The sequence below is a fragment of the Pan paniscus genome, chromosome 3 (assembly GCF_029289425.2).
Source record: "Pan paniscus chromosome 3, NHGRI_mPanPan1-v2.0_pri, whole genome shotgun sequence".
In the NCBI taxonomy this organism is placed as follows: Eukaryota; Metazoa; Chordata; class Mammalia; order Primates; family Hominidae; genus Pan; species Pan paniscus.
In genome coordinates, this window is record NC_073252.2 from 55,274,057 (window position 1) to 55,298,172 (window position 24,116).

The following is a 24,116-nucleotide window of genomic DNA, read 5'->3' on the forward strand; positions in this document are numbered from 1 at the left end:
GCCCTATATGTAACTACAAGTTTATTTTGTCCTGTCCAGAAGACGGGGAGGACGGTCCCAGCTGCAGGCTGTTCTGTGTGGGAAGAGAAAAAGGCTGATGCTTAAAGGCCCTCCAAAGGAATCTACTTAAGCCTCATACCAGATTTGGGAGGACTGGTTATACCTGCCTAAACCTGGCACAGGAAGAACAGCACTCAAGCAATTCCTACCTTGGGGTTAACTAGGAATACAAGTTTCACCTTGTGACTCTGGTGTAACTTTGGTTTATTTTTCTCTTAGTAACAGCTCAGCTTGCAAACGAAAGCACTGAGACGCAACTCAGTTACATGATTGAGGACTCAGGAAAATCAATTCTTACCTTCCACTCTTCCAAATGTAATGGTTGTATTCCAGTTTTACCATGCCCCATAAGCAAATGACTTGAGAGAGAGAGGTGGTTGGGGGCTGGGGGAGAAAAAGAAGAAGGAGAAGGAGAGGGAAGAAGAGGAGGAAGAACAGAGAGAAAGAAAGTGAGGGAAAAAAAAGAAACAAACAAACAAAAAAAGACAGGAAAAGTCTCTTAACCTTGAAGAGATTGGATATCCAGTGTCAGAAAATTTGGATTTTCTTGGGAGTACTTATTTTATTTATGGTGGTAAATAAAGCCCTCAAAGAAGGTTATTAATTTATCTGTCCTATTTAGTATATTAAATTATACTACTTCATATTCTAGTGGCCTGAAAAAGTTAATTTACCACTTGAATGGCATAAATGATGAATACTTACACCAAGTCCTGGAATTTTCCAATGCTCAACAAACATTTAGTACTTTTTGTTTAGGTCTCGCTTTTTTTTTTATTATTTATTATTATTCCTTTTTCTACGAAAAAGGAAAACAAAATTGTAGCATTCTGTTGGGGCTAACAGGACAGCTGTTGGCTAGGCTAAATGCCATCTTGGAGTAAGAGATACTTTAACTTAGGGCACTGGTGCTGAGGGATGGAGAGAATATCAGAAAAGAAAAACGCAGGGTGGAAGTGTTGAGAGGGAGGGAGATGATGTCAAAATCCATTGGCTTCCAGTGTTTCTGCTCTTTTTAGCTGGGGTGCAGTAACCTTCCATCTTACAACTTTGGGTTTCTTTAAACTTCATGCCTGCCCTCTCTACCAATGTTTTATGAGCTGTCATGTGGGACTAGAATGGGATTCTGAAAATTAAGACCTGATTTTTATTCCACCGGATATATCAGTTGCCTGGGGCAGTAAAATAATTTAGTTTTGAAATGAAATGTTATTCGTGGGAGAAAAGTGCACAACAATTTATTTAATTTAAACAATAGGATGAGGAGGAAGAGGCAGACACCCAAACTACATTTCATATGTAAAATAAGGTTTACATGACTTTTGGATGCTATAGAAATAAAATTTCTGTACTGAGGGGCATAATTATCCACATAAATCTTATATGAGGAACACAGACCAGTACAAAAGCAGCTGTACCTTTTGGTTATCTTGGAGGCAATATATAACCACATAAGGTAAAATTGGATGCTGCTTGCTTTCTCTAAAAGCTATGAGGATGTCTTTCTGTTCCAGAAATTGCTTAATGCAAGTAAATGAAAATATACTGAATACATGAGTAAATTCATAAACAGAAATACAAATGAAATTTCTAAAGTAGGTCCTGGTGAGCCCCAATTTTAAGAATTATTAGAAGACAATGCACCCAGAAACTAAGACACTAGCTTGAAGACTTTTTTCATTTCTTTTCTTTTCTTTTTTCTTTTTTTCTTTTTTTTTTTTTTTTTGTTGCTGATGTTGTTGTTGTTGTCGTTGTTTTGAAACAGTGTCTCACTCTTGCGCCTTGGCTGGTGTGAAGTGGCTCGATCTAGGCTCACTGAAGTCTCCATCTCCCAAGCTTAAGCGATCCTCCCCGCCTCAGCCTCAGGGAATGGATGGGACTGCAGGTGCACACCACCATACCCGGCTATTAATTTACTTTTGTATTTTTTGTAGAGACGAGGTTTCGCTATGGCTTCAAGATTTTAAAAGGCAACAATGACTCTTTTGAAATTGCCTACATTATCAAATGCCTGAAGTCAACCACAATGAATGGTGAGTCTGGTTTCTCCATGACACTAGCAATCCTCTGAAATAAAGGAAGTTAGAATTCCAGAACACGTTTGGGTCTCTGACTCTTCCTCGGTGGCTTCCAGGAGTTTAGGTCAGCCTGCAGGCCCGACGGGAACCCCCGACACCCCTCCACGCGGATTCTTTACATCTCCCTCCCTACCTTGTTTACGCCCTAGAGGGGAGGGAAATGAACAGTCAGTCAGGTGAGACCCAGCAGGGGGAGTGGTGAGCTGGTCCGAGGGCAGCCCGAATATGTCCCTGGGTGTGGGTATGGGTGTGGGGCAATTTGGGTGGGAGCAGCGTGGAGGCTCCCAGGATCAAGTCCTGCGCCTCTTTGGCGGGGTGTGTGCAGGAGGAGCGGGGATAAATAGGAGGCTCCCTCCTCCCGGCGACATTCACGGAGCCGGCCGGCCTCCCGCCCTGGGTGTTTCCCTGCCTTGTAGCCAGGGTGCCAGCCTGGGAAGTAGTTTCGTTTCCTTCTGGCTCCGGGATTAGTTTCCAGGCACCCTCTCAGGCGCCCGAGGCCCGGGAAGGGGGCGAAGAAGGAGGGAGACTTGTCTAGGGGCTGCCCGGCCCGGCAGAGAGGGGTTGATGGACCGGGCCGCCCGGGGCAGCGGCGCCAGCTCCCTGCCACTGCTCCTGGCCCTTGCCCTGGGTAAGTGGCCGTGCTGGGCACTGGAAACCAGGAGGAAAGTCTGGGGCTGGAGTCGCGGGGAGGGCGAACCCTGAACCGAGCTGGCATCTGGACAAGAGGGCGCGCTGGGGCTGGCAGGCGCGGGTTGGAGAACTTTGAAGGCTGGGAGAGCGCGAGGTTAAAGATCTGGCAATTGGGCACCTGGGGCTGCACCTGCTGGAGGCAGTCCCTAGACGCGTGAGAAGGCCCGAGGGCGGAAGCGATTCCGAGGTCCTCGCTGCCAGTGCTGCGAGCAGGCCGCCAGCTGCTGCCTTGTGCGCACAACAGAGGGCCTGGCGGCGCCGGCGGGCTGTCCACCGGGGTGAGGCGCTGTGCTCCCAAGTGAGGGGCGGGGGGGGGGGGGGAGGGGGGAGGGGAAGGCGGGGGCGAGCAGGGAAACCCACTAAAGAAGCTCACGTGGTAGTATAGACCAAGAAGCATATCCTGCAGGAGGCAGAAGAACGGGAACTCTTTGACTGAAGGTGTGATCATCTGGCCTTAGGGAAGAGTGCCAGCGGGAGGAGGAGTAGCAGGATGCCTAAAGCCCTCCAGAGGGTCTCTCCTGCCTCCTTAGGAGTCAGAACTCACAAAGCAGAGCTGGAACTTCAGATGCGGCTGGAAGCAGGCTTCCCCTTCCCCTCCACCGAGGGAAGGTAGTGAGAAGGCTTCTAAGTAGGAAAAAATCCCAACTCTTCAAAGCATGCTGTCTGCATCATGGTCATTTTGCGGGGCAGAGAAGGGAAGGGAAACCAGTAACATTTTCTAATCTTAGCTGGGCTGTAGACACATCTGGGTTTGGAGCATTTATGTGGTAGGAGGAGAGTCTCCACAGCTGAAGTGTCACCACGATATCACTCCTACCTTCAAGCCTGGGAAGGGGACACCACAAATGAAAAAGAATGGGAATTCCTCTTATTGAGGAAAAAGAGGGGGAGCCTAAATGAAAACTTTCATTTGACTGTGTCCTTGGAGTAAGAGAGGTGGCTAAAAAGGTACAGTGAACTTGCTTGGAGGTGGATCAGACTTAGGACCAAGGTTAGAGAAAATAAACTTATTTAACAAACCCTGAAGAGGAAGGAGTCAGTAACAATTTAGTGGTAGAGTGAATGTGTACATTCATGAAGAAGAGCAATGGGGCTGAGACTTAACCCTAGAAATAGTACTGATGCTTTTGCCAGCATTGCTTGCAAGTAGCTGACATTCTCTTCCTCCACCGTGTCTAAACTATCCAACAGTCAAAGTATTCCCTGAGAATCTGTCGTAGTCAGCAAGGTGCTGAGGTATGTAGCAATGGAGGTGGGGAAAGGGCTCATGAGATTCCTAAAATAAAACATGATTCCTGCCCTAGAACTTGCACTGAATTTGGAAATGCAAGCCCAGCAGGGTAACCTGTGGAAAAATTCATGGAATCAGAAAAGGGAGAAAGAGCTCAACAGCGGGGGCTGGAATAGTGGGGAAAGGCTGAATGGAGGACACGAATGCGTGCCTTGAGGCTTGGGTAGAGTTTGCAATAGTAGAGAGCAAAGAGGGAACAGAGACAAGGGAAAAAGCAATTAGTAAAGGGTTGGCGATGCGAATGAGCATGCTTTACTGGAAAGAGTAGAATTTCTGAGAGGCAGACAGATTATGAAGAACTGAAAAAGCCAGATTAGAATATTTGGAAAAGAATCAATAAGCTATTAAACACACACCATCACAGGGCTTGACTGGGAGTGATATGATGCAAACAATGGTTTAAAGGTGATAAATCTGTCAGTGAGGTGTGGTATAGGAAGCGGGGGCGCCTGTGGGCCAGAGGACCTGATTGTCTCATAGGTATAATCTGGGCATGAGCTACTTGGGGCCTAAATGAGGGTGATGTTTTAGCAGAAGTGTCATAGTAGAAATGACTATTGAAAGTCGATGGACATTCTTTCCCCTTTACTATCACAAAACTTGTCAAAAGACAGAAATGAAAATCAAAAAGCAAAACTCGAATCCAGTGCTATTGTACACTCAGGGTAACCTAAATGTACAACCGCCCTGTTAAATGATTGGCTTGGGAAATTGAATTTGGTCTCTAGATCCCCTTAAAGCTCTACTTCTTGCAAAATGCTAAAGAACGTAATTTGTTGGCATCGCTGTTTCCATTAAGTGGCCCTATTTCTGTCATACACACTTTACTTTTAAGTCCCCTTCCTAAATTATGTCACATGTTGTTCTATTTACTTTTTGAAAAGAATGTGAGCAATAAGATGCATGAGGCACTAGTGTGTGTGTGTGTGTGTGTGTGTGAGATGGTGGAAATGCGATGAGAATGGGCATTGAGCAGACATGAGCCCTGGTTCCAGCTCCGCCATTTCATGACTCCGAGATGTCTGTAAGTTACAACTTTCTGGGCATTGTTTTTCTAATTTGTAAAATGAAGAGGTTTCATTAGATGGTGATGCCCTTTCCATGTCACATTCTTTTCAAAAAGTAAACAAAATAACATGTGATTTAAATTAGAAATGGCTTATGTCTATTATAAATGTAGATGCTCCTTAAATACATCTCGCATTTAGTAGATGGATCTTTACAGGATAATTTCCATTCTAACATATGCAAATTAGGTACTACTTCCTTTGAGAAATTTTATAAAGACAGAAGTGGGGTTGGAGATATAAAAAGAAGGTATACCATAAGCAGATTATATGGTACAAATACATTTAATATAAATATAAATTACATGTTTATGTGTTATCGATATTCTTTATATGCATTAATTTGGTTTAATTTTCTAAAACTGTTTAAAGGCATTTTCTAAGTCAGTAGAAATCCTGAGCCATTTAATCTTACTTTCTCAAAAAATGAGATTTTCCAAAATGGGCTTGTATTTCTCTACTGTATTTTCTTTTTCTTTTTCTTTTTTTTTTCTTTTTTTGAGACAGAGTCTCACTCTTTCACTCAGGCTCAGTTACAGTGGCATGATCTCAGCTCACTGCAACCTCCGCCTCCAGGGCTCAAGTGACTCTCCTGTCTCAGCCTCTCGAGTAGCTGGGACAACAGGCACTCGCCACCACGCCTGGCTAATTTTTGTATTTTTTGAAGAGACGGGGTTTTGGCATGTTGGCCAGGCTGGTCTTAAACTCCTGGTCTCAAGAGATCGTAGCAGATAAATATTTGTTGCTGAATTAGGTAGGGAGAGATAGGACATTCAAGTGCAGAATGTCCTGTCTAGGGAGAGATAGGACACTCCAGTGCAGAGACGTTGCATTGCCTATAACAGGAAAAACCAATACTGGAAACCATTTCTTTTGACTTATTTAAAAAGCATGTAAGCTCATCCTAGCTGTCTCCTACACCTTTGCTTTCCCTACTGCCTACCCATACATCTGTGCCATCCCTGGCTCTGGCTATTCTCTGACAGATTCTTGGACTCCTGGCTCTTCCTTGCTTCCAGGAAACCCTGCTTCTCCTAGCTCAGGGCCAGGCTAGCCTGACTAATAATGTTCAGTTGGTATTGGTCAGACCAGGTGCTTTATTTTTGGACTGTGTCTGGCCTGTGTCACTCAGTGTCTATTCTGATTCTATTCTAGTCTGACTCTATCCTTGAATTTATGGGTGACTCCTGTATATTCTCCAGTCTGCTTAGTGCACCAACACCTAGGGGATGCTCCTTTGGGCAGATGGAGAAGGGGTGACATTGCTTCATAGTCTCCCTGATAGAACCCACATGGCAATTACTGAAAATGGGCAAAAAGAGCATATCTTGAGGCAGGGTCATGTAGTGGTCAAGCCTGTAGACTCTGAACCAGACCTTTGGGGCATGGCCCCCTGGTGCTGTGACTTGCTAGCTCTGAAACTTCGGGCAAGTCTCTTAAACCTCCTTGGCCCAGTTTACTCACCTGTAAAAGCTAATAGTAATAGGACCAATGCAATTATGTGAATTAAATGCAATACTATGTAAAGCCACTTAAAATGTGCCCCAAACATAGAATAAGCATGAGTTATTATAATAGACAGTAGGAAAGCACAGGACAAATCATTCATTGTTATCAATACCTCTTAAAATTTTTTGACATTTTGATTCTGGATACTTCCTGAATGTCATCAGGCTCTACTAATTAATGGGAAGACTTTCTGTTGCCTTCATTTCTCAAATTCCTGCTCCCGCTAGTTATGAAATAGGTAATAGATAAAAATCCTCAAAAAAGTTTTATTTTGACTGGGTTTGTCAAAAAGGAACAAATGTAAAAAATAAAGCTGCAAAAGTGAAATGCATATCTACTTTTGAAAAAATAAATGCCTCTACAGATTCTTCTTCCTCTGCCAATTTTGATCCTAATTTTATGCAATGAAGAGCTTTACTGCACTTGCCTAGCATTGATATCAGACACAAAAGTTAGACTGCACTAGCAGAGTAAAATAAAATATTTAGAAGGTAATTTTAATATTTTAGGAAATCTCATGAAAATCGGGTTGTCAGATTTATTTGAATTACATAAATAATTGCCTTAATTAAAAATAAATAAAACTGTCATTTTAGAAGAATGGATGATGATGCAATGTCAAAAGTTGTTTCTCTATATAAGAAAAATACATTAATTTAGGAAAGTTTTATTAGGGCAAAATAATTTTTTCAGATGCTCAAGAACAGATAGCCATGCATAAATATTTTTATTCTATAATGGTTGCCTTGTAACATTGAGAAAGTTGCTTAAACTCCTTTTGTGTAATTTTCTCACCTATAGAATGTTAATAAAGGTAACTATCATTTAGAGACACAGAATTATTTTGAGGATAAAATGAGAAAATGTAGAAAAAGATTTTAGAAGAATAATTGGCAAGTAATATTCAATGTATTATTACTATTTTAACTTTGTGAATATTCAGATAACTTTTCAATTATTTCATAGGTATTTGTCTAAAAAGAACTAGAATCAGTGTTTATTAAGCCAATTGGAGTGTTAGAGTTTGTACTTTGATCAAAGGAAACTGCCATAATAGTCACCACTATTATGGAGGCAAGCAAAGGAAAATAGGGCAGGAATTTGCCCACCATGGCCATGCTTTCAAAAGTGCTTTGAATTGTTTCCTTAGAATGTAAGCTCCACGATGGCAGGGATTGTTTACAGTTATAGCCCAGTTCTTATGTGTAGTAGGTGCTCAATAAATACTTGTTGACTGAATGAATGTCAGTGGGGATAGTCCAGGAATTCCTTCTAGGTCAGTAGCTTCTCAGAGTGTATCACAAAGATCTTGATGTGAACTTTTGTGTTTCCTCACGTACACACTCACATCCACTCCCTCTCTCCCGACACACACTTTCCTAGCTTTGATAATCAAAATGTAAGAATCGCTTTCTCCCAGAACTCAGTATCCTATTTTTAATGTCTTCAGATTTGCTAACGATGACTTACTTTTGATACACAGCTCCTTGCTAAGATGGCAGCTGACTCTGGTTTTGCCAAATAGGCAGACCAGGTATGAGTTTTGTTCATGAAAGTTGGTTGCTGACTATCGCAATTAGCAAAACATTGACATATCCAAATGCATAACTCTTTTGCTCATGGCACGGTGCTTGGCAGGTTGGTGAAAAGTACTATCATTATTTCTAAACATGTGATAGTGAGGAAGGCAGACCTAAAAATTTTTACCATGTTAAATTTTACCATTTTAAAGTATGTCTAATACTGTTTACAGTGTGTCTAAAACTGTATTAAACATTAATGAGAAAAGTCTAATTGTAGGCCATTGTCTTTCTAGAAAGACTTACATAGAATAGAAATGTTCATTCCAAATGAAACATTGTATAATAGTTCAATCCTTAAGGAAGTTTAAATTACATAGTACAGATTAAATATGATCTCAGAAAAGGATAATTTATTACAGGCTGGAATGATTAGGGGAAAATTCACTGATAGTGACAATTCTTCCTTGGTAGTGGTGAAGGAAAAAATGGGAGAAGAATTAAAAGGTGGACAAATTAATAGCTACCATTTTTTTATGTAGCACTAAGACTCAAATATCTCAAACAAAAAGTTAATTTTGTGCAGTTTTAAAGGAAATATTGTCTGGATAAGAATATGATTTCCAAAATGAGGGCATTAGTCGGAATCCTGAATTCTTGATACAGTTCTATCTCTGCAGGATATCCTAGGAATTGGAGGCAGGGGATTTTGTAATTTAGACAAATTCATGCTTTTTGTTACAAGATAGACTTAAAATATTACATGGTCTCCTATCTGGGGAATTTGTTAAAATACTCTGGAAATATCTAGACTTCCTTTTACCTTATTCCCTACAGCTGGGGGACAAGCTGTCCCCACCTTTTGTGTAAGGTCCAGATGAGTGGTTTGCTGGTTTGCTTCATGTTTCTTTTTCCCTGTTCCCTAATCATGTATTGCTAGGCTTTCTTAGGTTGGAGATGGCTCGTAATCAGGAGGTCCTCCAGGTCCATCTTAGAGTAGCAACAGCACCTGGGAAAAAAAAGACTTTACAGATGTGGGAACTAACACTGTGAAAGATTAAGTAGCTTCCCTAAAACATAGTATATGCCTAGAACTCAAATTCTGATCTTTTTGACTCCGTATGTGGTTTCAACCCTACCCTATCCTGCTTTTATGCTTATTGATCTTAGGCTGTGCCAGACCCCAGCTGATACTGGATCTGCAAAGAATCACACATAAGTTGGTCAAGAATGCTCACAAGTCAAATTTAAGAGGAAAGCAATTGGATTAAAATACGTATGTTTTATATTGCTCAAGATGGCTAGCCTTTACAGACATATTTATATCTTAAAAAAAATCTTAGTATTTCAACTGTATATCTAATTGTTATAATTTAAAGAAAAAATGAAAGACCTTTTTAGATGGTTGGAGGGAGATGCAATATTTAATCTTAATTCACATCAATTAAACAAGGTCAAATAACCATGAAATGCTTTCATTTATTCTCTACATTTTCTTTCCTGAGGATATGTAGTATGTTACTTACCTGACTCATAGACTAGAGGTATTAATTACAAAATGGGGATGGGAAGTTTAACAGTATTCATATTCAGCCTCCTTGTTTTAAAGTGATGAGCTAGTTGCATAACAGGATGAACTACTAATATAACATTTTCCTCTTTGCAAGATTGTGGATTTATTCACTTGTTTAACTTTATTTAGTTTTGAAGAGTTGCATAAGGAGTGCCTGACACATAGTAGGACCTCAAAATGTATTAATTAAATGAATGAATGAATGTAAGTGGCTATTGGTGGAAGATGCCCAGCCAGTAAAATGAGAACAGGTTAAGTAAAAAAAAAAAAAAAAATTATTTCTTGTTGGCAAAACACTGAGCCCAGATTCAGAGATGTGGTAGAAGGACAGGTTTCTCCATCCCTTGTTATATGGGACTTGCTGCTGGCAGTGCTAGAGATTCTTTCACAAAAGGCTTTTCTTTGTCCCATAGCATTTCTTCTATTTCTCATGTTTTGTATTGAGGATTCAGACTGCTACATGTTTGGTTCAGGGCAGATTTTACTGGTCGAAATGTAAACTTTTAAAATAAGTGTCTAAGTTGGGTAGGGAAGGGCAATGGACTCAGGACACTCTCCAGTGGTTTATTTAAAAATACCCTTGAATTCTGTGAGATGTCAGATGATTTTCTCTCTTGTGTGATTAGAATTGTTTTCAACAGAAATGGTTTTCATTAATGGCGAGTAATCAAATTGTTGTATTCATGGGTTTATATTTAGTATTAAAAAGAAAAACAAACTTTTGGCGGCTCCTATAGAAATGGAGATAGCTTTGCTTTGGAGGTTGACTGCAGCCTGAGTTGTTAGTGTTGAGAATCTCTAACTTATTTAGTATTACATATAACGATTTCATAACAATCCATTGTCTGAACTCTTTAGTGGTTAAATTTAAGCACATTACACACAGATCTTTGTTCTCTACTCTTTGGAGTGAGCTGCATGGTCCAGGCCATCCTAGAATAGGCGAGAACCACTTCCCTCTGTCTCCTGGTGCAGAAAGCCTGTAGCACCACCAAGAAATTGTCATCAGAGCTGAATTAAGCACTTTCAGGACACTCACACTTGACTTGTTCACGATCACCTTCCTACTGAAATGCCATCTGAGTTTCTGACACTCGACTGGTCTCATCTCTTAGAGTGACAGACACAGGATGTTACTACGTATTCAGGTATCTCCTTGACCTTCTCTATAGAATATCAACATAGTTACTTACATTTTGGGGAACCTTTATAATTGTAAAAGCATTTTAATACCCATTATCTCATTTGATCTTCACAATAAAAATAATAGCAGAACGGTTGTGTAATATGTGCCAGGCACTGTTCTAAGAGCATAATAATTCATTTCATCCACATAACATTCATCTAACACAGGAGCTAGGCTGATATCATTATTATTCCCATTTATAGAGTAGGATATGAAATACAAAGGGATTAAGCATCTTGCCCAAGGTTCTGGCTTTAGGAGAACTATATGTGTGAGGTGATGATAGTTTTTTCTTAGTCCTGATAAATTTACCACAGTGATATGAGATGATAACATTAGAGGAAGCTGAAAGTGGGTAAAGGGTGTGTGAGAATTCCCTGCACTTTGCAACTTTTCTGTAAATATAAAATTGTTCCAAAATAAAAAGTTTACTACAAAAAAAGACACTGCAGGAAATTCCAATTACTAGCCAGTTTGGCTATTCACCTGCTTAGAATGTAGGGCTTGACACATCAAAAATCTGGAAAGATCTCAAGTTAACAACCTAACATTACAACTAAAAGAACTAGAGAACCCATTCAGGATGATATTGGCTGTGGGTTTGTCATAGATAGCTCTTATTATTTTGAAATATGTCCCATCAATACCTAATTTATTGAGAGTTTTTAGCATGAAGGGTTGTTGAATTTTGTCAAAGGCTTTTTCTGCATCTATTGAGATAATCATGTGGTTTTTGTCTTTGGCTCTGTTTATATGCTGGATTACATTTATTGATTTGCGTATGTTGAACCAGCCTTGCATCCCAGGGATGAAGCCCACTTGATCATGGTGGATAAGCTTTTTGATGTGCTGCTGGATTCGGTTTGCCAGTATTTTATTGAGGATTTTTGCATCAATGTTCATCAAGGATATTGGTCTAAAATTCTCTTTTTTGGTTGTGTCTCTGCCAGGCTTTGGTATCAGAATGATGCTGGCCTCATAAAATGAGTTAGGGAGGATTCCCTCTTTTTCTATTGATTGGAACAGTTTCAGAAGGAATGGTACCAGTTCCTCCTTGTACCTCTGGTAGAATTCGGCTGTGAATCCATCTGGTCCTGGACTCTTTTTGGTTGGTAAACTATTGATTATTGCCACAATTTCAGCTCCTGTTATTGGTCTATTCAGAGATTCAACTTCTTCCTGGTTTAGTCTTGGGAGAGTGTATGTGTCGAGGAATGTATCCATTTCTTCTAGATTTTCTAGTTTATTTGCGTAGAGGTGTTTGTAGTATTCTCTGATGGTAGTTTGTATTTCTGTGGGATCGGTGGTGATATCCCCTTTATCATTTTTTATTGCGTCTATTTGATTCTTCTCTCTTTTTTTCTTTATTAGTCTTGCTAGCGGTCTATCAATTTTGTTGATCCTTTCAAAAAACCAGCTCCTGGATTCAACTGGAAGCATTCCCTTTGAAAACTGGCACAAGACAGGGATGCCCTCTCTCACCGCTCCTATTCAACATAGTGTTGGAAGTTCTGGCCAGGGCAATCAGGCAGGAGAAGGAAATAAAGGGTATTCAATTAGGAAAAGAGGAAGTCAAATTGTCCCTGTTTGCAGACGACATGATTGTTTATCTAGAAAACCCCATTGTCTCAGCCCAAAATCTCCTTAAGCTGATAAGCAACTTCAGCAAAGTCTCAGGATACAAAATCAATGTACAAAAATCACAAGCATTCTTATACACCAACAACAGACAAACAGAGAGCCAAATCATGAGTGAACTCCCATTCACAATTGCTTCAAAGAGAATAAAATACCTAGGAATCCAACTTACAAGGGATGTGAAGCACCTCTTCAAGGAGAACTACAAACCACTGCTCAAGGAAATAAAAGAGGATACAAACAAATGGAAGAACATTCCTTGCTCATGGGTAGGAAGAATCAATATCGTGAAAATGGCCATACTGCCCAAGGTAATTTACAGATTCAATGCCATCCCCATCAAGCTACCAATGACTTTCTTCACAGAATTGGAAAAAACTACTTTAAAGTTCATATGGAACCAAAAGAGAGCCCGCATCACCAAGTCAATCCTAAGCCAAAAGAACAAAGCTGGAGGCATCACACTACCTGACTTCAAACTATACTACAAGGATACAGTAACCAAAACAGCATGGTACTGGTACCAAAACAGAAATATAGATCAATGGAACAGAACAGAGCCCTCAGAAATAACGCCGCTTACCTACAACTATCTGATCTTTGACAAACCTGAGAAAAACAAGCAATGGGGAAAGGATTCCCTATTTAATAAATGGTGCTGGGAAAACTGGCTAGCCATATGTAGAAAGCTGAAACTGGATCCCTTCCTTACACCTTATACAAAAATCAATTCAAGATGGATTAAAGATTTAAACGTTAGACCTAAAACCATAAAAACCCTAGAAGAAAACCTAGGCATTACCATTCAGGACATAAGCGTGGGCAAGGACTTCATGTCCAAAACACCAAAAGCAATGGCAACAAAAGCCAAAATTGACAAATGGGATCTAATTAAACTAAAGAGCTTCTGCACAGCAAAAGAAACTACCATCAGAGTGAATAGGCAACCTACAACATGGGAGAAAATTTTCGCAACCTACTCATCTGACAAAGGGCTAATATCCAGAATCTACAGTGAACTCAAACAAATTTACAAGAAAAAAACAAACAACCCCATCAAAAAGTGGGCGAAGGACATGAACAGGCACTTCTCAAAAGAAGACATTTATGCAGCCAAAAAACACATGAAAAAATGCTCATCATCACTGGCCATCAGAGAAATGCAAATCAAAACCACTATGAGATATCATCTCACACCAGTTAGAATGGCAATCATTCAAAAGTCAGGAAACAACAGGTGCTGGAGAGGATGTGGAGAAATAGGAAGACTTTTACACTGTTGGTGGGACTGTAAACTAGTTCAACCATTGTGGAAGTCAGTGTGGCGATTCCTCAGGGATCTAGAACTAGAAATACCATTTGACCCAGCCATCCCATTACTGGGTATATACCCAAAGGACTATAAATCATGCTGCTATAAAGACACATGCACACGTATGTTTATTGCGGCATTATTCACAATAGCAAAGACTTGGAACCAACCCAAATGTCCAACAATGATAGACTGGATTAAGAAAATGTGGCACATATACACCATGGAATACTATGCAGCCATAAAAAATGATGAGTTCATATCCTTTGTAGGGACATGGATGAAATTGGAAACCATCATTCTCAGTAAACTATCGCAAGAACAAAAAACCAAACACCGCATATTCTCACTCATAGGTGGGAATTGAACAATGAGATCACATGGACACAGGAAGGGGAATATCATACTCTGGGGACTGTGGTGGGGAGGGGGGAGGGGGGAGGGATAGCATTGGGAGATATACCTAATGCTAGATGACGAGTTAGTGGGTGCAGCGCACCAGCATGGCACATGTATACATATGTAACTAACCTGCACAATGTGCACATGTACCCTAAAACTTAAAGTATAATAATAATAAAAAAAAAGAACTAGAGAACCAAGAGCAAACAAACCCCAAAGCTAGCAGAAGACAAAAAAATACCCAAGATCAGAGCTGAGCTGAAGGAGACAGAGACATGCAAAAACCTTCAAGAAATCAATAAATCCAGGAACTGGCATTTTGAAAAAATTAATAAAATAGACAGCTAGCTAGACTAATAAAGAAGAAAAGAGAGAAGAATCAAATAAACACAATCAGAAATGATAAGGGGGATATCACCACTGACCCACAGAAATACAAACAAACATCAGAGAATACTATAAACACCTCTATTAACATAAACTAGGAAATCTAAGATAAATGGATAAATTCCTGGACACATACACCTTCCCAAGACTAACTCAGGAAGAAATTGAATCCCTGAACAGACCAATAATGAGTTCTGAAATTGAACCAGTAATCAATAGCCTACCAACCAAAAAAAGCCCAGGACCTGACAGATTCATGGCTGAATTCTACCAGAGGTACAAAGAAGACTTGGTACCATTTCAACTGAAACTATTCCAGAAAATTAAAAAGGAGGGATTACTTCCTAACTCATTCTATGAGGCCAGCATCATCCTGATACCAAAACCTGGCAGAGATACAAAAACGAAAAAAGAAAACTTCAGGCCAATATCCTTGATGAACATTGATGCAAAAATCAACAAAAGACTGGCAAACCAAATCCAGCAGCATATCAAAAAGCTTATCCACCACGACCAAGTTGGCTTCATCTCTGGGATGCAAGGTTTGTTCAACATATGCAAATCAATAAATGTGATTCATCATATAAACAGAACTAAAGACAAAAACCACATGATTATCTCAATAGATGCAGAAAAGGCCTTTGATAAAATTCAACATCCCTTCGTGTTAAAAACTCTCAATAAACTAGGTATTGAAAGAACATACATCAAAACAGTAAGAGCCATATATGACAAACCCACAGCCAGTATCATACTGAATGGGCAAAAGCTGCAAGCATTCCCCTGAAAAAGCAGCAAAAGACAAGGATGCCATCTCTCACCACTTCTACCCAACATAGTATTGAATGTTCTGGCCAGGAAAGAGAAAGAAATAAAGAGTATGTAAGTAGGAAGAGAGGAAGTTGAATTATCTTTGTTTGCAGATGACAGGATCCTATATGTAGAAAACCCCATGTCTCAGCCCAAAAGCTTATTAAGCTGATAAGCAACTTCAGCAGGCTCAGGTTACAAAATCAATGGGCAAAAATCACTAGCATTCTTTTTTCTTTGTTTTTTTTTTTTTTTTTTTTTTTCGAGAGAATCTCTCTCTGTCAACCAGCCTGGAGTGCAGTGGCACTATCTCAGCTCACTGCAACCTCCGCCTCCCAGGTTCAAGCAATTCTCCTGCCTCAGCCTCCAGAGTAGCTGGGATTATAGGTGCCTGCCACCATGCCCAGCTAATTTTTGTATTTTAGTAGAGACAGGGTTTCATCATGTTGGCCAGGCTCGTCTCGAACTCCTGACCTCAAGTGATCCATCTGCCTTGGCCTCCCAAAGTGCAGGGATTACAGGAGTAAGCCACCATGCCAGCCTAATCCCTAGCATTCTTATACACCAACAACAGTCAAGCCAAGAGCCAAATCAGGAATGAACTCCCATTCACAATTGCTACACAAAGAGTAAAATACCTAGAAATATAGCTAACAAGGGAAGTGAAGGACCTCTTCAGGGAGAACTGCAAACCACTGCTCGAAGAAATCAGAGAGGACACAAACAAATGGGAAAACATTCCATGCTCATGGACAGGAAGAATCAATATCATGACAATGGTCATGCTGCCCAGTGTAATTTATAGATTCAGTGCTATCCCCATTAAACTACCATTGACATTCTTCACAGAATTAGAAAAAACTATTTTAAAATTCATATGGTACCAAAAAAAAAAAAAAAAAGAGCCAAATAGCCCCAGCACATTCCTAAACAAAAAGTACAAGGCTGGAGGCATCATTCTACCCAACTTCAAACTACACTGCAGGGCTACCGTAACCAAAACAGTATGGTACTGGCACAAGTACAGACACATAGACCAATAGAAGAGAATAGGGAACTCAGAGATAAGACCATACAGATACAACCATCTGATCCTCAACAAACCTGACAAAAACAAGCAATGGGGAAAGGAATCCTTATTTAATAAACGGTGCCGAGAGAACTGGCTAGTCATATGCAGAAAATGGAAACTGGACCCCTTCTTTACACTGTATACAAAAAATAACTCAAGATGGATGAAATACTTAAGTGTCAAACCCAAAACTATAAAAACTCTAGAAGAAAATCTAGGCAATAACATTCAGGACATTGGCATGGACAAAGATTTCATGACAAAAACATCAAAAGCAATTGCAACAAAAGCAAAAATTGACAAGTGGTATCTAACTAAACTAAAGAGCTTCTGCACAGCAATAGAAACTGTTATCAGACTGAACAGACAACCTGCAGAATGGGAGTAAAATTTTGCAATCTATCAATCTGACAAAGGTCTAATATCCAGAATCTACAAGGAACTTAAGCAAATTTACAAGAAGAAAACAAACCACCCCATTAAAAAACAGGCAAAGGACACGAACAGTCACTTCTCAAAAGACATACACATGGCCAAGAAACACATGAAAAAGAGCTCAATATCACCGATCATTAGAGAAATGAGAATCAAAACCACAATGAGATACCATTTTCACACCAGTCAGATTGGCTGTTATTAAGAAGTCAAAAAACTACAGATGCTGGTGGAGTTGCAGAGAAAAGGGAATGCTTTTACACTGTTGGTGGGGGTGTAAACTGGTTTAACCATTGTGGAAGACAGTGTGGCTATCCCTCAAAGACCTAGAGGCAGAACTACCATTTAACCCAGTAATCCCATTACTGGGTATATACCAAAGGAATATAAATTATTCTACTATAAAGATACATGCATGCATATGTTCAGTGCAGCAGTATTCACAATAGCAAATATATGGAATCAGCCTAAATGCCCATCAGTGATAGACTGGATAAATAAAATGTGGTACATATACACCACGGAATACTATGCAACCATAAAAAGGAGTGAGATCATGTCTTTGCATGGACATGAAAAAGTTGGAAGCCATTATCTTCAGCAAACTAATGCAGGAAAAGAAAACCAAACACCACTGTTCTCACTTATAAGCAGGAGCTGAATGATGTGAACACATGGACACATAGTGGGTAACAACACACACTGGGGCCTGTTGGCAGATAGGGAGAGCATCAGGAAGAATAGCTAATGGACGTTGAGCTTAATACCTAGGTGATGGGATGATGTGTGTAGCAAACCACTATGCTACATGTTTACCTGTGTAACAAACCTGCATATCCTGCACATGTACCCCTGAACTTAAAATGAAAAAAAAAAGAAAATAGGGCTGGAAATATACCTGAATCATTTCACTGATTATAATTTCAGGGTCTAGCATAGTGCCTGGCATGCAATAAATCCTCAGTAAATGTTTGATCAAATATTGATTCCATGGATGTTTTGTGAGACTATGTGACATTACAAAAAAGAAAATGACTGACTTTTTGGTCATGTCTGTGACTGAGACAAAGTCATAGAGATGGAAAGCAGAATGGGGGCTGGGAGGAGAGGCAAGTAGGGAGTTATTGTTTAATGGGTATAGAGTTTTAGTTTTGCAAGATGAAAAGAATTCTGGAGATGCATGGTGGTGATGGTTGCACAATGTGGATGTATTTAATGCTACCTTAAAAAAGGTTAGGATAATAAATTTTTTGTTATATGTATTTTACCATGACAAAAAAAAGTGAAAAAAAAGACAGAGGTAGATTATTTGTGACACACATATTTATGGTGTGGGAGTCAGAAAAAGAGCTGGCAAAGTTGAGTAAAAAGGAGAGAATAAGCCAGGAAGCCAACAATGGGGGTGGATTTTAGATGGAAGATTTGGGAAAGTCAACCATATCAAATACTCTAATGTGAATGTGAAGGAGGATGAGGCTAAAGAAGAGGCCACGCTTGAGTGAGCTATGAGGAAATTATTGGTGCTCTTGAAAGACAAGGGACAAGAGATTGTTGGTAACTGAAGCCACACACACACACACACACACACACACACACACACACACACACACGTGATGAGAGAATAGAAATTGGGGTTGTGGATGGAAAAGAGACAAGCTTTGGCTTATGAGAGTCAACTTCAAATATGTGAAAAGTCGTTTCAACCAAGGTTTCCCCTGTATAGTTCAGAGAACACAGCTTACATTAGTGAACTAAAATTCCAGGAAGGCAGCACTTACCTTCATTTGGAAGAAATTTTTTCCCAAATGGAGCTTTTGAAAAAAGTGGAGCCAGCTGCCTTGCGATGTGGTGAGCTTCCCCTGCCTGTACACACATGTGGTCTGGATGGTACATAAATGGAGTTGTGTAAAGGTGATTCTTAAGCTGGGTAGGGAGTGGGCCATGACCATCAAGTTTTCTTATGTTCTTATGAGTACAGGATGATATTACTGCACTTTGGCAATGTTTTTGAGGTTGAAAGATAGAATTTCAAAATACGAAACTCTCACATTGTGCACATGTACCCTGAAACTTAAAGTATAATAATAATAAAATTAAAAAAAAAAAAAAGAAACTCTCAGTAGACTTCCCTGGGAAGGACAGAAGACTCAGGCCACTTGGAACCTGGGAAACCAATAACGAAGAATTTTTAAAAAGACAATTGAGCTTTTCCCCCAAAATTGAATTCAGTAACTGTGTTCTCTTATGGTCCTCATCTTGGAATATAGCACCAATCCTATGCCCCAGGCTTAGTTTTTGCATTAAAGACATTGCATATTTCATATTTTACCATCTATTAAAATAAGGATGACGGACTGATATCTTACTATGAAGGGTAAAAATAAAGCACAACTACAATAGGTAAATGACATTGACAAAAAATTCAAATATTGTTACATCGGGAGATAGTTATTTGTAACATTGCCATCCTGTGATAGAAGACTTCTGTGAGGAAAATCCCTGCTCATTTTTAGGTAAATGACAATCATCATGTAATGGAGGGTCAGAAGAGTGATTGTAAGTTTGGTTGAGATGTGAGATGAGACTACACAAAATAATAAACTTCACTTCCATTTGCCTTTGCAGAAACATAACAAAGAATACACACCTCATTCTTAGTGATTTCCACACAACAGTTGTCTTCGCTGTTAAATACTTAGTGAGTGGTTTTCTATACTAGTCAGATTCTTAATTGGGAATCTGTCTTTCAGGATGTGGTGGGCAGTCATTGAGAAGCTTCAACTGGCAATATGTGTTGTGACTATTTCTTAATGAGTCTTCTTTTCATAGGCCACACAATGAAATCAATTGAATTATTTCATAGTCACACAAAACACACCAAGAAGGCCATTGTTTCTTAATCCTTTTTTGTATAATTCGTCACTCCAGCTGAACAGCTTTACTCATTGTCTCCCAAAGACACCAAACTCATTTCTATGTCATTTCCTTTGGTCCTCAGTTTCTAAGTTCTTCTGTGAAACTTTTTGATTTTTCCAGCTTAACACATTGCCACTTTTTGGAATTCCAAGATAATTTATGTTCTAAATACCTGATACCTAAGATATTCTGCCTAATATTTCTTTATTTATATTCCTAGTCTCTGCAAATGGTTTTATTGATAAAGATGATAACAAATTCGATGCTAAGTTGGGTTGGCTTACTCTAACTCATTTAAAGGGTTTAAGTTCTGGGGCTTTTTCAGGTTGGGTGAGCATCTACTCTGAAATCTTATGTTCTTTTCTTTACCATTATTAAAGTTTGATGACTGTTTCCTCATGGGTCAGAGACCATGTTATCACTAGATCCAGAAACCAATGCCACAGTTTCACCTCACTTTGCACTTGGATAATCCTCCTTGAAAACAAATTGTCCTTTTTCCTTGGTTCCTCCACCTCCTCTCTTTGAACTACTATAGAAATTCAGTGAGCCTAAAACTTTTCATTCAAATTGTCACAATGCCTAACTGCCTGGTTTGGCCTTATTATAAAGGAATGGGAATCAAAAAGTCAAGTTTTGACAACTGATGATTTCTGAGAAACTAGCTTCAGATTATTTTGGAGTTCCTATTAAATTTAGTCATTCAATCAATTTGTCACAGATTTAATAATGGTAATAGTAAAAAAAAGGTTGATTTACTGGCAAAGACATTGTCGTGTTGACAGTTTTCAGATACCTGAATTAGTTTGTGTATGACAGGTTGTTAAATTACTTTCCCTTCTGGGCTTTAAAAATATAAGATTGTGAAGTACTTTTATGAGTTAAAAATTGTATTATCAATCAGTTTTAGCCTTTCCTAAACACCAAGATATTATTTCTACCATTCAGAATAGAGTTTTACATTGGAGGAAGAAGGAGTTCATATTTTATTTTTCTGAATTTGAATGAACATACACTATTTGTAAAGACCCTCTTCTTTTTTTCTTTGCTCCTGTCTCTGCTTCCCATGCTGGCCCTGAAAACCCAGAAGCCTGTCTTTCAGTCTTAGAGAATAGGCAGTTCTCCAGATGATGTGATTTAAGAAAACTTGGAAAATCCCTCTGTCCTGGAAAATTGTTCCCCAGGAGATGTCCTGATGCCCAAATTGCTCACTGTGTTGGGACACAAATATTGTGCACCTCCTAAGAGTCTTTCAGCCACCTTCATTGTCTCTTGGTCAGCTCCTCCCCATGCCAGGTTGCTCCACTTTGAGACTTGGATAAAACACCATGTCCCAGGGCATGAGTTCTGGCCTCTCTGTCACCAAGGGATCAGAACTGAGGGAGTTCATACTCAGTGGGGTGAATTTTGACCAGTGGGAAATTGGTGATGAAACTGATTGGGTCTGATACATTCTTCCTCCTTTCATTTTTTTTTCTATTGGACTGCTTCAAGGTATGAATTTTTTTCTTGAGCCATTCATGTGGCCTACATACTAGTAAACATGCTGTCTGAGCAAATTTCTGTGTTTCTCTGCATCTCACTTTGGAACTACACACTGCATGATAGGTGCACACATTTTATTGTTTTGTCCCTTTCTTTGCTTCGTTTCCTTTCTTCCTTATTCTCACTACCCCAAGCTTGTAACTCTCAAATAAAGTGGTAATCCCTTAGTCTGTACATTAGGTTCTGCTTTCTAGGAAACCCAGGTTGAGGCACTCCAGATTTTAGCGTGTTTCTTTTGAGTTAAATAATTTCTCTCCTTGAAGGTCTGCTTTGAAAGCAAATACATTTAGAAAGAAAAACCTGCTCAAGAATTATGTTTTCCTTGGGGCCATGTTAAAGCAGAATGAGGACAATGGTTTAAAGGAGGGCAAAAGACAAGAAGAAGAAAAGATAGAAAAGGAGTTAACAAAAAAGGAGAACATTGTCACATTACACCCATTTCACAGTTTTCATCTCAGCTAACCACAAACTCAGTGTTAAAGATTATTTTCACTCCCTATTTTTTTTTTCAAACTCCACGTTAGATAGTGTCTCTTTTTGGACTTGGAAATTACTCTGTGTATAGTATGCATATTTAAGATTCTGTTTTCTTCCTGACAGTGAAGATGTAATAAGAAAGTTCCCCAAATGCTTATTGCTTTTACTCCTAGTGTTGATTTCAACTTAAAAACTTTAATTTTATTTTTTAAAAATTAGAGATATGATTTATAATTCACTTGATTTTTAGTTATTACTGTCTATGATCTGACTTTGTCAGCTATATTTGTATTATTGAATCATTTAACCAACCAACTGAATCAGTAATCCCAACTGACATAAATGGTATGCTGAGTCACTGGCAGAACTCTACTGAAAACACAAAGAACTATGCATGTAGAAGATGCCATATTTCTATTAATTAGCTGAGGCATATTAACTTCAAATTTCTTTCAAAAATTAGAAAGAAAGAACATGCAGAGAGGGCAAAATATAGTTTTGTCTCATTAAGTACATACAAAAAAGCATACTGTAGAAGGTATGCATATATATGTGTATTCATCTTTCGTAGTTTATATCAGAAACATATTTTATACACAGTGAAATCACACCATAAATGTAGAAATTTGTCAGTATCCACTTATGAGGCTGAGAATCTAGTTTTTGCCAGGGTAATTTAAATTTTTGTTCTTTTACTTCTGGTCACTTAACAGCTACTATTTTTTGAGCGCTTACCCTGTGCAAGGCATTACCTAAGTTAAAAACTCATAATTTCTACCCTCCACCTTCTTTTCAGCACACAGCTACATTTTTACCATGGCTATGTAAGTTAGGTATTATGAGCCTCAGTTTACAGAAGAGGACCCTGAAGCTCAGTGGTTGAGAAACTCAATCTTAATTATAAATCTCGTGCATAAAATGTAGATCTAGGATTCAAAAACAGCTCCATCTGACCCTAAAGCTGCCTTTTCTCCATTACTCTGCACTGCTTCTCTTTAATGTAAATAAAATGATAGAGGTGTGACAATGAAATATTCTTCTAATTTCTGCTTATGTTCATAGGTTGATACATTCTTCTTTGACTTAGAGCTGGATTTTCTAATAAGACATGGAATGTGATTCTGATCTTAAATGATATGATATGGCAAGGAATCACTGGATTTAGTATACATAAGTAGAAGTTTGGAGTGTATCTAGGAAGATGTCCTAAATCATCAGAATATAAATGAATGGACATTTTGTGATATTATATTTATTTTTAAAATACAAAATGCACTTGGCTCTAAAAATGGAAAATTCAGCTCAGAGATGAGGCAAATACAACGCACATGACTGTTTAAGTTGGTCATGTATGATCTTTTTAAATAGTTGACCCAGCTGGTGTACTACTTACCTCAGCATTAGCAGTGACTTTGAGACGGCGTGTCATGCTCCTTGTCAGGCTGCCTCTTTTTGAATGCTTGTATTGTTTACACTGACTTCATTCCCCATGCTGACTGATGGGGATAATACTTTTAATACATTCTGTAATATTTAACTTGAGAATCTCAAAATGCATAAAAATAAATACAGCCTTGATTCACTGAAGTAGAATTGGATTTCTTTTTCTTTTGTCTTTAATTTTATGAGTGGAGTTGATATTTTAAAACTATCCCCAGAAATAAGGACTAATTTCTAGTCACTTAGCAAATGCAGTTAACATTATTTTATTTTGTTTGTATTGCTTTAATGCACCTGAGAAATTCTTCAGGTTCTGCAAAACAGGGAGGAATGAATAATAGGTTGAATGAAGGGATCAGACAACAAACAGATTGTGAAATATTTGAATGATAGGTGAAATCTGACCCAAAAAACATTTAAAAGGAAAAAGTGTAAAAACTATTTTCTTAAGGTAAAAAAAAAAAATGCAACAAAACAGAGCTATAGCAATGAAAAAAAGAAACCATAAATACATTGCTTTCCAGCAGTATAAAAAATAGAGGAGCTTCATTTTATGGTAAGGAGAATAAAACCCCAGTATTAATGTGATAGGCAAAAAGGGCTGATATGCTATGGGGAGCTCCCAGTGTAGGGCTTGAAAGCCCCACTTTATTCTGTCTTTGCCAGACCCTGTGGGATGGCACTTCATTTTGACTTTGCATTTAGGAC

The 24,116-nt window shown here is 38.9% G+C and overlaps 1 protein-coding gene across 2 annotated transcripts in view; it reads left to right on the top strand.

Moving 5' to 3' along the window:
- Positions 1–976: 976 nt before the first annotated feature.
- BTC (betacellulin) overlaps positions 977–24,116 on the top strand; it is a 55,462-nt gene continuing 32,322 nt past the window's right edge. For both annotated transcript variants that reach the window (XM_008957722.6, XM_024928584.5), the window contains exon 1: positions 977–2,766. In XM_008957722.6, the coding sequence (XP_008955970.1) occupies positions 2,703–2,766 (64 nt within the window). In that variant the 5' untranslated portion in view covers positions 977–2,702. The remainder of the gene's footprint in view (positions 2,767–24,116) is intronic.